The sequence below is a fragment of the Micrasema longulum genome, unplaced genomic scaffold (assembly GCF_059751315.1).
Source record: "Micrasema longulum isolate JH-2025_06_02 unplaced genomic scaffold, ASM5975131v1 h1tg001652l, whole genome shotgun sequence".
NCBI lineage: Eukaryota > Metazoa > Arthropoda > Insecta > Trichoptera > Brachycentridae > Micrasema > Micrasema longulum.
In genome coordinates this window covers 18,272-34,844 of record NW_028278831.1, presented here as the reverse complement: position 1 = coordinate 34,844, position 16,573 = coordinate 18,272, and the positions used below count along the sequence as shown (strand labels likewise).

At 30.5% G+C, this 16,573-nt stretch overlaps 1 protein-coding gene across 1 annotated transcript in view; it reads left to right on the top strand.

The window, feature by feature from the left end:
• Positions 1 to 16,573, top strand: part of Osi17 (DUF1676 domain-containing protein Osi17) — a 95,118-nt gene that overhangs the window by 62,009 nt on the left and 16,536 nt on the right. Inside the window, exon 3 of the mRNA XM_088237135.1 lies at positions 7,788 to 8,000. Within this exon, the coding sequence (XP_088093261.1) occupies positions 7,788 to 8,000 (213 nt within the window). The remainder of the gene's footprint in view (positions 1 to 7,787; positions 8,001 to 16,573) is intronic.

Genomic DNA, 16,573 nt, shown 5'->3' with positions numbered 1-16,573 from the left:
GAAGAACATTTAAGAGAAGGTAATATAGAAGTCTAGGCATCTACAGGGCTTATGACCTGTCAATGGCTGGTTTAAGTGGCCACTTTACACACTGTGTAACATTCACCATTCTGCCTATATTTGAACATCTATATTCCTTCAATTCTTTCATCTGTTGATGTTTGTGAAGTTAAAGAGCTGAAACCTTTTTTTATGCGGGTGAGATTCATCTAGTTGAATTATTTCACCTACATACTAGGCATCGCCGAAAAATTTTATTTTTTCAATTGCTATACTTCTTCATGGACCAGGTAATTTATCAACAATATTTTGAGTTTGTCCAAATCTTTGTATACAAGGACTGGATTCAACTCCCTGGGGAGCTGTTTATATTAACATATTACAACAGAGATGAAGAACAATTAAGAGAAGGTAATGTAGAAGTCTAGGCATCTACAGGGCTTATGACCTGTCAATGGCTGGTTTAAGTGGCCACTTTACACACTGTGTAACATTCACCATTCTGCCTATATTTGAACATCTATATTCCTTCAATTCTTTCATCTATTTCATATTATTTGACCTGATAAAGATAGACAATGACCAATGTTGCAGTTTGATACCTAGGAATGTATTAGGTAAAATCCTATCAAATATGAGAGGGGATAATGATTTAGTAACTCAATATAAATCTCATGTCCCTAGAACAAGTAAGCTTGTTGGTGACTCAAAGTCAAATGAGCGTGAACTCAAAAAAAATATTGCAGAAAAGGATTCCAATATTGCAGCCCTGCTGAAAGAACTTAATGAGTTGAAAGCAAAATTTAAGGAAAGAAAGAAATGTGTAAAAAAGAAGTAAAGAGCATAAATGTTTTATTCGTCGATCTACCAGGGTTGCATTCGAGGAGAATGCATTGACAAAAAAATGGAAAGATTTTTTTTTGTGTATAAAAGTTTGTTTTTGAATGTTTACAAACAGCATTTGTTTTTTGTGAATCTCAATCAGATTATTTCCTTAAATTCCTTATAATTTCTACCCATTTATTTATTTTTACTGGTAATACCTCCACCTTCCATGGAATCATTTCTCTACAATACCGCAGAGTGTGTGCGGACCAACTACTGCTTTACGAAATTGTGACAGGTATGGTTGACTGTACAGAGCTGCTTGGTTTAATAACAATACATGTGCCAGCCAGGATTTGTAGACGGTACCACCTGTTTCATGTACCAATAAGTAAAACATCGTATGTTAAAAATGCTTTTTTTCGTAGGACCTTTTCAATGTACAATACAAAATTTAAAAATATAGATTATACAAACATCACTCTGTCAGATTTAAAATTTACACTAAAAATGCATTATGTAACTTAGTAGACATTATAATAATAATTATGTACATCTCCCCCCCCCCTCCTTATCCTCTATTCAAGCATTTTTGTCCTTATCCCGCCCAATTTACAGTAACTTAATGTTCTTAAAATTAATATTTTAAAAATCTTTGATTATCTAGTACATGAAAATAACATTTTTATATGTATAAATTGTATGTATTTATTTAATATGTAACATATATTTTCTTTACTAACTTTGTATACCTACTATGTGGAAATCTGTTATTAGTTCTGAGCTTATACACTATATCTGTTTGTTTACTAAAAAAATATGTATGTAGAACTGTTGATTTCCCTAATAAAATAAAAATAAAAATAAAATAAAATAAAATACTAAAATAATATTCAATTCAATAAATTAAAAAAAATCGTATTCTCAAAAAGCACACCCCTCTGCTGTTGAGAAGACCGGAGTTTGACGTTTGAAAAAAGAATGCCATATTTGAACTAATATTTATTTTATGTTTTGGAATTCAGCCATAAATAAGTACCTAAGTACCTACTTTAATTTAATATTTGAATATTAACAATTTTTAGCTTTGGAATTCAATTACAAACAAGTATCTAGGTACCTACTTATAAATAAAAAGTATTTTTCCAAGCCAATAAGCTGACAAGCCAACGTTCGGGCAGGACAACGTCTGTCGGGTCAGCCAGTTATTTTATAAACACACAGTGTATAAATAAAGAAATCAACAATAAATAAATAATGATTGTAATTTACATCAATTTAACATCCGCTTCGTTTATTGCTTCGTAATTAATTCATGTTTCTGACAAGACAATAACTTCAATCCTTCGCTTGACATGTGACTTGTCAGTTATGAGAGGTGTGGAATAAAACATTGTAAACTCCGCCTTACTTAAAGGCTTTTGAGGTAATTTTACAAGGCTCTATTGAGGGGAGTGTGTCACTAGACCGCGGTATAGTATTGTCTTATCCACGCATAGCAGTCATATCGAATGTTGTATAAGTTATGATCATTTTCTCATGGTTAATGCGAATATGCTAATTTTCTCAGGTGTTAAAAATATTACGTATCTATGTGAAATCTCTCTTTGATTATTGATCATATTATACGCATGTACGTTAGGTGATATTTTAGAATATATGCATAAGTCCAATGCACTGTCATATAAAATTGAAAATAAAAATTGATCATATTTATACTGAAAAAAAGCAAATATAATAGTGTTGAAAAAATGAGAAAACAATTGAACTGGATAGGAATAAAGAAAAGACTATTGTATAATGTATTTGTATTTATATATAAAGTGTTTAATAATCTCATGCCAAAGTATTTTATAAGTGAAATTATATTAAATAGAAATGTACATAAATATAGGACAAGAAATAGAAATAGGATAAGACTACCACTTAAGAAAAAAACAAAATCACAAAATAGCTTAATGTATAAAGGGTTGAAACTGTATGATGAGATGCCTGAAAGTATGAAGAATGAAAGAAAACTTACGGATTTAAAAAAAAAATGTTATGTTTATTGTAATAATGTAGTTATGTAAGAAATATTTAATAAGTATTTGTTATAATTGTAAATATATTAGTTAATATACAATGTAATATTAACTAACTTAAGTAAATAAATAAAATAAAATAAATATGTCGAAAAGGCCGCGTTAAAATGATTGATGATGACCTCACTATTAAATTTCAATATTGTCTGAGAGAAATTAAGAAAACCATACGATTTCGTGATTTTAAAATGCCATTTGTCACAAGAGGCAAAATTGTCAGTTCACAACGGAGTCCCGGTCCCAAACATGATGTATGGGAGCGAAGTATGGACTTGGAAAAACAGGCATGAAAGTAGGCCGAATGCTGTCAAAATGCGATCACTCCGACGAATGTGTGGTAAAACTATGTACGATAGATGCACAAATGTTGATATCCGTACATTATGTAAGGCTGAGCCAAGCATTATCGACAAAATCAAGAAAGGAGCTCTGCGCTGGTTTGGACATGTAGAACGAATGGACAGCGAAATAACGGCTAAGAATATTTACAATGCGAATGTTGATGGATGCAGAAATAGAGGAAGACCGAGAAAGACATGGCATGACCAAATCCAACAAATACTTAAAGATGGACATGTCAAAAGTCGGAATAATCGGCGCGCGTGCATGAGAAGATGTACTTAGAGGAAGCGAGATATGTATGCAAAGATAGAGTGTTGTGGCGCTCTATCCTCTCTGCCTACCCTTACGGAGAAATGGCGTGATGGTTTGTTTGTTTCAAATGCCATGTTTTCAAAACTGCGGCATTAGAAAAACAATCATAGTTTAAAATTCTTAATTTTCAAAGGTTTTTCTGATAAAAAATAAACATACAATTTTTACATATGTAATGTTATATTATATATATAGTCGGCATTGATGTAATGTTCAGCGCGTTTGCCAACCATGGTCTTAGGTTCGATAACCGACATGGTTGATATGAAATATTTATTGTAAAAAATGTTTTTACACTTGAGTATTTCATAGTCCCTGGACTGGTACCTGAAGCGTAAGACTGGTCTCCTTACCTTCGTGTGACAAAATTGATTGAGATATGCTGCGATTGGTGTACCAATGTAGTGCCCTATGCACCATTAGGTGTGGAAAGGGGATAAAATACTACACGTGGAGCCAGTAAACCAAGTCTTATTTTTCCTAAAAGGGTGGTAATTTGAGATTAATATTTTCGAAGCTAGACAGGAGTGGACTAAAATAAATATTGTTTATTTGGTTATTCATTGCTTTTTTCTTAGTATGAATTACTTTTTAAATTTCTAAGATTTATAAGTTGTCTGATTTTAATATTTTATTTTCAACATGAAATACTTTTAATCCAGTGTCTTTATTGAAATTTACCATAATTGCTTTTATCTATGAATGAGTCATTAAAATGTTTGTAGATTGGTGTATCAATCCAGTGCCCTATGCAACATTAGGTGTTGAAAGGGAATAATGATGATGATATTAACATAAGTTGTGTCCTTTTTTTCCAAATTTAAAAATGAGCACCAAAAAGAAAAAGAAATGTTTAAAATTATACGCCATTCAAAAGAAAAATTCTGCTCTACAAGCTGTTGTCTTTGTTTTTTCGTTACACATGTTATTTTCTTTGATTACAAGCCTTCACAGTGCAATGTCAAGTAGACGAAAATAAGCATTTTCGGCTTCACTTATGTTCAATCGAAGGAATAAAGCTGAAGTGAAAATGATTTGCATTATTGACTTATTTGTTTAAAATAATAAAAGAAAATACATTATTGACCAATTTTAAGTAATTTTTTTGACTTGTTCCATTGTTCTTTTTATTTGCAAATAACGGAAACACGTATATGTTAACACCCAATAATTTAAATTTAAAAACATTTTTTACCGGCAGATTGCGCTTCTTGAAACTTAGATACATTTGTACTCATATAAAGAGAAAGTATTTAAGTAGGCATAATAATTTAACCTAGAATTTAAAAAAATTATCGCAAAATTTGAGCGATTTAAAATGCTTTCATTTCTATTGAGAAATCAAAATTTTAGTTTTTTCTGTAAATCATAGGAACATATTTTACTTAAATACTTTGTCTTTTTGATAACCGATGTGCTTAAATAAAGTTTAAATTTCAAGAGGCGTAATCTACCGGTCAAAAAGTAATTGCGGTTACCCACATAAAACATGCATGTATATTTTTCATCAGAATTGCCTTAAAAATGATTGTTTTTTATCTAAGATTTATTTTTCTCATTTTAATAACCTTTCCCTCACTAAGCATCCAAAAATTAAACATGATCCGAGCGGGGGACCAAACGACCCCAGCGCCTACTTGTATATGGCGTCAGGAGAATAAAACGTTGGAAGTGTTTATGACCGTGTACTAATTTATTCATGTTTTCGCGTACCCACATTTAACACATTCGTGTATTTTATTCGTTTTTTTAGTTTGCCAAATGCTGATGTACATAAAGTGAAATTTACCCTTGTAATATTTACGTCTTTTTTTGTTAGAATATTAAAAAAGAAAAAACATCGGTTTCAAAATTTAAAAACAAAAACATGAAAATTCTTCTTTCTATTAATTTCACTATTACAATAAATATAAGGCAAATATCTTTAATAATATTTGAGTTATCGAATTAAAATCTGTCTATGGGGGATTCGAATCCCCCCCTTTGGTCCGGCTAGATTAAGGGTGCGATTTTAAAAGGATTTCATTTTAAAATGGCAAGATGGTATGATTTCTTCACTCGAGTATATCGAACTTCTTCGCGGTATGACATCTCTTACACATCACTTTTTTATTAATGAATAATAAAATATATTTTTTAATTCGGTTCGTTGCTTGCCCGATCGTTAAATTATCATGTAATTATTTTTAACGCCCTACGTGATAAAGTTATGATGGTGGTTCTAAACGAAAATATGAAACTAATTATTCATAGATGGCGCTTTTATAATTTTTTTATTGAAAAATACAATTTTTACCTTTATTTTCGATGAAAATTCTACGGAACAAATACCATAACAATATAATTTCGGTCTTTTAAACAAAATGGTGCACAAAAGAAAAAATAGATTATGTTGTTTTTTTTTTGTTTTGTACACCATTTTGTAAAAAGGACCAAAATTATGTTGTTATGGTATTCGTTACAATCAATATAGTGTAAAGTTTCCGCAAATCAAGTTTTGTAAAACTTCCATTGAAAATAAACGTAAAAATGGCATTTTTCAACAAAAAAAAAAAAACGCCATCCATGAATAATTAGTTTTAATATTTTTGTTTAGAATCACCTAAAGGTTTGGTTATCGGTGAGAACACAAAAAAATTAATGTGTTTTTTCTCAAGCCTGGATGTTCTGTGCTGTAATTCACCACTGTAATTGGGTTCGCGGCCTGTTGTGGTGCAATAAAACTAATTAAAGAAAAACTTTTACATTTTATAATATTCATTAAAAAAAATTTAGTAATCAAAATATATTTAATATAATATAAAAATGTGCACAGGTAAAGAGTCATTTTAATACAGTGTTAAATCATATCAATTAGGTTCATACTGTTTTTGATGAATTACAAATATTTTTTTTTAAATTTTGGACAAAATGAACATTGGAAAAAAATTGAAACACTAATAGCGTCAAATTAAGAAAACCTATCAGGGGCTGGTATCCTGAATAGAACAGCGTGAAAAGAGATCGCTCTGTTAAGCTAGGGTTTCCTAGGACAGCGGTGCCTGTATTTTAGCGGCCGTAGTGAACGGTGATGCGGTGGACAGCCGTCGTAGTGGTGACTAGAGAGTGGTTTTATTTTTTAACGGTGTTATCAACACCATTTTTATAGGAAACCACTCTCAAGTCACCGTTACGACGGCTGTCAACCGCATTAATGTTCACTACGGCCGTTAAAATACGGGCACCGCTGTCCTAGGAAACCCGAGCTTTAGCGTGTAGTTATTTAGTAAATAAACATACGTTAAGAATGCGTTGTCTATGCGCGCCTTTGCGTTCAGAATACAACCCCAGGTCTGATATTCTGAATCTTCTCTACCCTCTAAAGTGTGATTAATTTGGGGATTTATATTTTTTGAATGCGTTTACACTTTACTTCATAGTTGGCCACACTGTTGATAACACATCTAATAAACGTAAACACGTAAAATCAAACATGATGATTTTCATTTTAAGATCTACCCAAAACAATTTACCAAACGGTTTTAGAGACAGTTTTTAACATCATTGACGTTTAATCACAAGTGTGGCGATAAATGAAGCAAAGTATTCGCACGCAAAAAATAAAAATCACCAAATTTCTTTTATCTCTTTACCTTTTGAACTTTTTCAATTATATTTATTTATTTATACATTTTATAATACAATAAACAATTTTTTGTTCACTTTCCCCAGGTTTATGAAACAGTACTTTACGATTTTCTTGTTATATTAATTTAAAATACTTTATTATTTAATTTGATTTTTACATTTAATCTTAAATTGTTTAAACTTTCTACTAAATATGTTTACTTTTAGGTTTAACTGTACTTGTTGTTTTCAATTTTTGTTTATAAATCTTGGGTAAAAGGTAATTTATGTTTTTATTTTTTTAAATATTCATAACAACAAGTATGTTTATATTTAAAAAAAATGTAAAAGGCAGATTGGCCGTATGTTCATGAAATAAAATCTCTACTCCGCGAAAAGATCCACAATATTACCCTAGGAACTCTTGAACAATGACCTGGTAATCATGAGTATTTATTTCCAATAACATGAGTATTTGCACCTTATAGTTTCACTAACGCCCACAGAGAATTATATTAATACTTACATAAATTGTAATAACTTGATTGCTATTTATGACACGTTGTTCTGTTAAATTTAAAACAATATTTTTCTAATCATTCAAACGTTCTATTTCAGAAAGTCCACTGGAGGAGGTCACAGACGCTCTTTACGGCAAGGCTATGACTTTCTTCATGGGCCATGATCTCGAGCTGGCCCTGCCGGAAATGATGTTTGGAGGAGCTACCCTGAAGGTATCTCCGAGGAGCCTAGAGGGTGATGGAGCCATCGTCAGGTTGGACCTGGAGCCAAAGGAACAAGGGGAAGGAAGAATATTCTTTAAGAAAATAAGTAAGTGAAAAATTACTATATTATTTCACATCTAGACAAAGATAAAGATTTTTTACTCATTATGATAAAATTATAAATAAACTTATCAATGAAACATCTTGGTTTAGTTTTACTTTTTATTATTTTGACTAACGAGCGCTTTCGCCTAAATCGGCATCTTCAAGACTGGTGTATTGTTTACAACGCTTACAGTTTTTATACTATTCTTACGATATTTTGGAGATATTACCAAATAATTATTTTAACAGGGGACAGAAAACATAAATATTTACAACTATGTAGTTTGCTAAACAGTTCATTTTTGGGAGTTTTTGGACCGAAATTGAGATTAAGCTTTTATTATTTAAAAGGTGGGAAAAGAACAGAAAAGAACAGAAAAGAACACATGGCGAAATACAACAGAGATACACATTTTAACAGATAAAGTTAGCACAATACTTTGATTTTTTGACAGGGAAGTTTACATACCTATAGATGAATGACGAAATATTTCAAGATACACACTTAGATAATACATTTGTTTATGGAATGAAATTATTCATTTTGATACTTAATTTTATGTTAATTATATTATTTTAGTAATAAATAATTAACCAACAATATTTTGAGTTTCTCCAAATTTTTGTAGACGAGGACTGGATTCAACTCTCTGGGGAGCTGTTTATATTAACCCCTGCTTTCACTTGTATTTAACATAGAAATCTTTTTAGTCTCCCACCAGTCTGACGATGTCAGTCACGACGAAATCAGGTTACTGGTAAAAAAATAAAAAAATAATTATAAATAAAAGTGGAACAAAACTATTAAGTATTCTTTAATAAATAAATACATATTTTTAAAATAAATATTTTCCGTCAACCATGTCAGAAATCGAACCCGAGACCTCTTGCATGGTAAGCAAACGCGCCGACCATTAAAAAATTGGACTCTTTTTCAAAAGTATATTTAAAAAAATATTTGCGTTCTTATGATTAACGAAAATATTTTAATTTTGGGACCATTGTCAATGAGTTGTAAATAACTCACTATTAAAAATAGGGAACCAGTTGTGGTAGAGTAGGGTTCGAACCTCGGATATGTTTCATGAATCCATAACACTAGCCGTGGGACCACAAACAGATTCAAGTTGATAGAGTTGTTAACGAAAAGGCGCACTGTAAATGAAAATCGAAATTCATTCAGTTTTGTGAATGGGAAATATTTGAGAAAGGATAGGAACATGGAATGGACCTTTAATATGATCTGAATGTTCTTCAATTTCTGACACTGGATGACAAAATGAACTAATAAATGTAACAATGTTTTCCACGAGGCGCGACGATTCCAACCACTTTTTATTCGATTTTATGTCAAGTCAAAAATGTTGTTTTGTTTTTGTTCTAAATCCGAATCTTCTAATTTTGAATATCTTCTATCTCGATGTTAGGTAGGTACCATAAGGATGGGTCAAAGGAAGGATGGGAACGAAAGGTAATCGGCCAGGAATAGTATCGATAAATGCTGTTATTTACTTAACAAGAGTGTTGTGATAGATCTCTGATCCGTGACTCTGTTACCTTAGCCATGGAACCACAGCGCAGTTTTACTTAGATCGTATATAATTTCCTTATCCGCATTTTATGGTGCATAGCGTACTGCATTGGTATATGGCACATCCCATCATCAGTATTTATATTAAATTAGTGCTTTTAGATTTCTGTTGGCTCTTTTATCAGACAAGTTTAGTATTTTTTAGGTAGACTAAAACCAAAACGTGAGACCACTGGGATACTGTACAAATTTTTCTCACGACTACAATACCCTACCACATTAAAACAACATCGACTTAGACGATGGACACTGTAACGCTGTCCAAAACGTCGGCAAAATAAATAATAAATCCACGGCACAACGACCCGGAAAAACAACACCAATACGAAAAATTTAGATGTATTTTCAGGTCGTTTTTGCTGGCTTAAGTCTGTTACAAACATAAATTAAAAGTGTGTCAACAAAAACTATCAATATGTTTTCTGTAAACCTTTTTAAGAACGGTATTAACAAATCAGATATTACTGACTGAGTAAAACCTACTTAAGCTACATAACCGAATTTTATCAATACTTAATTATCTTTTGTGGATTTAGAATAATCTTACAGATTATTATGGTGTTATTTTAAATGGAATAGTTTTGATCTATACTACAACGTCGAAGTAAACGAGTGAATATGCAGGTTTTCTGTTGCTTATGAACATATTTTATTATCAAAGTACATTTGCTTTCAAAATAAAATTTGGATCTCAAAAGAAAGCATAATTGTTGTACTGCTGATCTTTGGGTTTTTGACTAATGAGTTTTCCAACCATTGGCTCAAACAAACATTTGGTGAGATGAACAGTTAGATTGATATTATATCAATATAAAAATAATTTTGCATGCGGCGCAATTTTCATCTTATATCCAATTGAAACTGCGTCCTAAAATGATCAGGTGCTATGTGAGATCGGTTCGTTTATATGACGTAGACACGTGGACCTTGAAAGTTGACACCATGACCTGGTGGAAGTATTCGAAAAGGGTTGCAATGCAGAATGCTTTGCAGATCATGGGCCGAGATGGTAATGAACTCAGGACTACTGAATACTGATAGAGAACTCTCGTTGAAGTTTCGGAAAATCTCATTGTGGTCGAGAGAAATATCATCTTCTCCCAACGATCAACGACAACATAGATTGTCACTGAGAAGCCAGCAAGAGGCAAACATTTTAGCTGCGCAATATAAGAGATTGGCTCGAAATAGTACGTGCAACTAAAACTGTGACTAATGTTCCACTGGATATTTCATAGTCCCTGGACTGGTACCTGAAGCGTAAGACTGATCGTCTTACCTTCATGTTGCAAAATGATCAAGAAACGCTGTGATTAGTGTACCAATGCAGTGCCCTATGCACCATTACGTGCGTAAAGGTATTGATGAAGACTTTGAAACTTTTTGAGGGGAGGTTAAAATAATGCTCATTTTGTAAAGGATTGAACTTTGAAACTAATGTATGATAACCATTCAGTAAACCACTAAACAATGAGACAGACACGAATGACATAATTCAAGTAAAGTTTTAATTAACAATATTTTGAGTTTGTCCAAATTTTTGTAGACAAGGACTGGATTCAACTCCCTGGGAAGCTGTTTATATTAACATATTACAACAGAGATGAAGAACATTTAAGAGAAGGTAATATAGAAGTCCAGGCATCTACAGGGCTTATGACCTGTCAATAGCTGGTTTAAGTGGCCACTTTACACACTGTGTAACATTCACCATTCTGCCCATATTTGATCATCTATATTCCTTCAATTCTTTCATCTGTTGATGTTTGTGAAGTTAAAGAGCTGAAACCTTTATTTATGCGGGTGAGATTCATCAAATTGAATTATTTCACCTACATACTAGGCAACGCCTGAAAAAATTTGGACAAACTCAAAATATTGTTGGTAAATTACCTGGTCCATGAAGAAGTATAGAAATTGAAAAAATAATATTTTCAGGCGTTGCCTAGTATGTAGGTGAAATAATTCAGTTTGATGAATCTCACCCGCATAAATAAAGGTTTCAGCTCTTTAAATTCACAATCATCAAGAGATGAAAGAATTGAAGGAATGTAGATGTTCAAATATAGGCAGAATGGTGAATGTTACACAGTGTGTAAAGTGGCCACTTAAACGCCTGGACTTGTATATTACCTTCTCTTAAATGTTCTTCATCTCTGTTGTAATATGTTAATTTAAGTTTTAATTAACCTAACAGCAATCAACGCAATAATAAGTAGTAAAAGATTTTATCTATTTGCATGTCATAAAGATTCCTCATTTTATAATTGTTCTTTGTCTAATGCGGTTAGCGTTAAATGCCATATAGTTAGTTGTTCAACACAAAAGTCAGTTTAAAACTATTTTATTGTTCATTAAAGTTGCTATTATAACGTGGTCACATACATACATAGTTCACATCTCATTGTTATAAATATACAAATATTAATATTATAATTTATGAGAGACCTAGTCGAACCCCTGTGGAGCACCTTAATTCATTTATTAAAAAATCATAATGACTCCCCCTTCCACACCGGATTGTGCAAAGGGCACTGCATTTATATACCAGTAGCAGCATATCTTGATCATTATATTTACCGAATATCGCACGCAACTACACTGCCTCAGTATCAGATATTGAAGAAACATTTACATTCTATCACTTCTTCACAATATTTCAAATAATCTCACTTCGTCTGTTAATCTGAAAGAGCTCTTCCAACCTCTATCACAACGTGGACTGTCTCTTTGTTCTAGTAACGAAAGAATCTTTTTATTACCCTTTCACCGTTTTAATTTTCTTGCTTCCTCTTTTACAGTAGTAGCTGCTCGATTGTGGAATAATCTACCCACTAACGTTAGGGACACCCCTTCTTTATTTACATTTAAATCAAGATTGAAATCTTTTCTTCTCATCTCCTCTCATTTTTTCATAGGACAATGTTAATTATTATTTTTTAAAGTTATTTTTTGTTTTTATTTTGCATACAATTAAAAGATTCAGTATAAATCCTTGGAACATGTCCATATACTTGTAATTTTCTCAAACTGAACGGTTTGGGTAGTTAAGAAGAAATTTCCTTAAGACAAAATGCCAGCCCTTATATGTATATATATTGTATATGTATATAAAGTGTTGAAATAAATAAATAAATAAAATCATTTTTGTAACATGAAGGTTAAATAATCAGTCTTACACTTCACGTGCCAGTCTAGGGATTATGAAATATTTTAGCGTGAAAACACATTTTCAAATCAATATTTCATGTCAAATCTGAAACCACATGCATGGTAGGCAAACGCGCAGACCACTACACTACAAGGCCGACCATATTATAAATACATCATGTTCAAATTCAAATTACGAGCAACTTCTAACTCTTTTTCATTTTATTTATTTGATAAAACGCCGCGTTGTTTTCAATATAAAATGTATGTATAAAACATTAAACTATAAAGTAAAATAAAATACAAATAAATGCGGAATTAACAACACTCAGACATCGGGAAATATTTAAACTGCCCTATTTTCAAATAATGCTACATACCACACAACTATGGCCCGCATGTGTCGGGAATATAATATATACTGCCGAAACAATAATATTGTCACTTTTTATGATACTCTCCCAGCCTTTGCGAATAATCTCTTAGGAATAAATCTTATTTAATAAGTACACACGTACAACTTATTTTTTATTGCATTGTATCCTGTGTAAAAAAATGTTCAAAAATAAGTATAACATCTTAATACATAAATCTATTTTGTGTAATTCTGTAATTGAAGATATATTATCCATGTAAAATTGTATGGACGAATGCTTTCAAATTATATTTTTTCTAGTATGTTTCTTTGTTGAATTATCCAATAAAAAAAAACAAAATTTAAACAAATATTATATTAAGTAGCTATTTATAATATTTCTAATTAGTTTTTATACAAAAGTTTATTTTTCTCTAAAAATCTATGTATTTTCCACACAAAATTATTTCAAACAAATTATGCTCAGTTCTATCCGTTAATTCGATTTCACCTAAATGCCAATAAATTTGTGCCAAAACAAGGCGTCTATTGGCAAAAAATGGTACATGTAATTTACACACAGTACAAAAAAAAATCAAAATTCAAATCATTGCTAAAAGTAATGGTTTTTCCTTAACTAACACAATTCAACAATGTGGAATTGCAAGAAAAATGTGAAATTTCATTTGTGTGGTATTGTATAAGTGTAATGTTTTTTTAAGAATATTTATTAATAGATCGAATTTCACCGCTGACATCAATTGGCGGAATTGAATTTTAATTATAATAAGAAAACTACGTTAAAGAGTTTTGTCTAATTTTTTTTAAAAATATTTTCCACCAATGACCAATGAATGATTTTATTCTTTTATTCAAGAAGTATAAACATGGAATTGGTAAAACAATATTATAACAGTTTTTTTTTTATTATTATTATTTTTAAAAATCCGTTAGGATTATGTAAGGAATATTATAAGGTCTAGTCATATGAAATCACATCTGGTTTGTGTCATCATGCACTTTTTTTGGTTGATTTTAAATTTATCTCCAGAGCAATTTTGTAAGCAATTGTAATGTTTTTGCTGTCTTGTATTATATTTGTGTATGTTGGCATTTTTTGTTAATGTTATGTCATCGTCTTGTATGTTTCTCAGTGCAATTTTGTGTACAATTTTTATCGTCTCAATTTTCGTCAAGTATTTTATGTCAAACTGGTGTTGAATGTAGTTTTATTATTGAATTATTTAACTTAGTTCCCTACGCAGGAGTTGAAATATTACCTCATACTATTAATTACACTTCACTCTATTGTTATCTATTATATATATGAGTATCGTCAATTGAATAGAAATTTTGTAATTTACAGAAGTCAATGAGCAGGCGTTTGGATAGCCATTTTGCACCTTCGAAAATCTATACAACACGCCTAGAAACGTGCGTTGGTCGTTTAACAGCATTGTATAAAGTGTTATTCGTATCTAACATTATATTATATCTTTGTTCGTATTGGAAACACTAAGGACAAAGGATCTTTCCGAATTATGCCAATTTACGAGCTACTTAGGCTCTGGAAAATAAATCATATTTTCTCAACACGATAATAAATCATTTAGATTTACACTGCCCCTGAGTTCTACGAATATTAAGTATAATTAGTCTGCCCACTATTTGACAATAGCAGCTTTTGTGCTCTAACTCATTGATTTTAAAGTATCTAGCTTTATTATTAGGTATCACTTACATAGTGTCATTTTCAATGTTTAAATTAGTCACTCCCTTGCTAGTAAATTACTATAGCGACGAAACAACCTTTCTATATTTGTTTATATAAATATGTGTATTTGCATTTAATTTCTTTATTTTTCTTAATTCTTTCAGATATATTGAATTACACTTTGTAACAAGTAAATTACGGACTTTTGAATTACTTCTATCATATCTTCCTAAACATGTTTAAATAAACTTAATTTGTTAACCTTACTACAACTGCTACTTATTTTTGTTTATAAACTTTATTATGTATTATATAAGCAAATTTGTATTTTAAAAGCCCTATGGGCGTTTAGTGTATAAAAAAAATATATTTAAAAAAATACCTAGAAATCCATAAGTAAAATCTCAGTTTAGATATGACACACAGGTTTTATGCTTTTGAAACAATTGACATACTGTGTTTTTTCTTTAAATTTTACAGCTTTTTTTTAATTTGCATAAAGTTTATAAATAGTAAAAAATGTCGTATTTTAAAATACGACTTTTGCAATTATCTGTCTTTTTGTTTATGACGCTGATGGTAGTATTTTTTTTTGTTCATTAACGCCCAAAAGGCATTTACAAAAATAATAATGAAATACATGCTAACATACTAAATAATAAACATAAAATATACAGAAAAAAAATGTGCAATTAGTTAAAAAGGATATGATAAAAAGTTTGACGAAGTAAAAAAAAAAAAAACAATAATAACAAAGGTATGCAAGAAAAAACAGTAAGCATATAAACAAAAAATGCAAAGATATAAGTAATAGTATAAGTAAAGTAGTATAAAGCCAACAATAAATAAAGTGTTACGGTAAGCAAGAAAGACATTTTTATGTTAAATTAATAAACCAGCAAGCATATATTATCACGAAAAAATAAGAAATAAAAATATGTATCTATGAAATGCGTATTTGCCAATACTACAATGCAATTTGATATAATAGTAAAAAATAAAAAACAAGTATAAGGTAATAAAAATAAACAAGTAAGTATTTTTTTAATTTATGGTATGGTGGTATTTAGATAGACAAAGAAAAGTTGGTAAGCAGTTATATACATACAAACGTTTACTAACATTATTGATTGAAATAAAACAATAAAAAATATACACAAGTTCTAAATTTTTCTCATGTTCTATATATTCTACTTTCAGTTATGTTTGTATATTGACATCGTCTGGGCTACCTTTCTAGAAAAAAACTGGTTTCATTTCTGTTAAATTCCTAACTACTGTTGTAGGCAAACATAATTCGGTTACAGTGTCAAGGTTACAATGATATCTTTTTATATTTTCGTCATTCAATTTTTGCTTTTCAATTATTAAAATCTATTTATCGTCGTTCGGCAGGCAACACCGCGTAAGCTACATGAAACAAAATGTTCAGGAGAGCGAATAAAGTTGTTATTTACATAAGTAATGAATGAAATAAATAAAAAAATGCTTTATATACCTGTTTGTTTATTTTATTGGTTTTTAATTCAGAAATCATTTTATTGTAATTGTTACGTTCACATTCGCGGTTGTGTCATTTTTTTAAGCCAAATAATTGCACATTCGCGGATTTGCACATTTTTGGCATCTAAATAATATTAGGTCAACCATTAAGAAACAATTTTTTTTTCCATTGAAACTATGATTGGTTCCAAGGATTTAAAGATAATAAAAATAGTATGTTAAGATTTTTTTTTTTTTTTATAATGTCACAAAATTTCACAT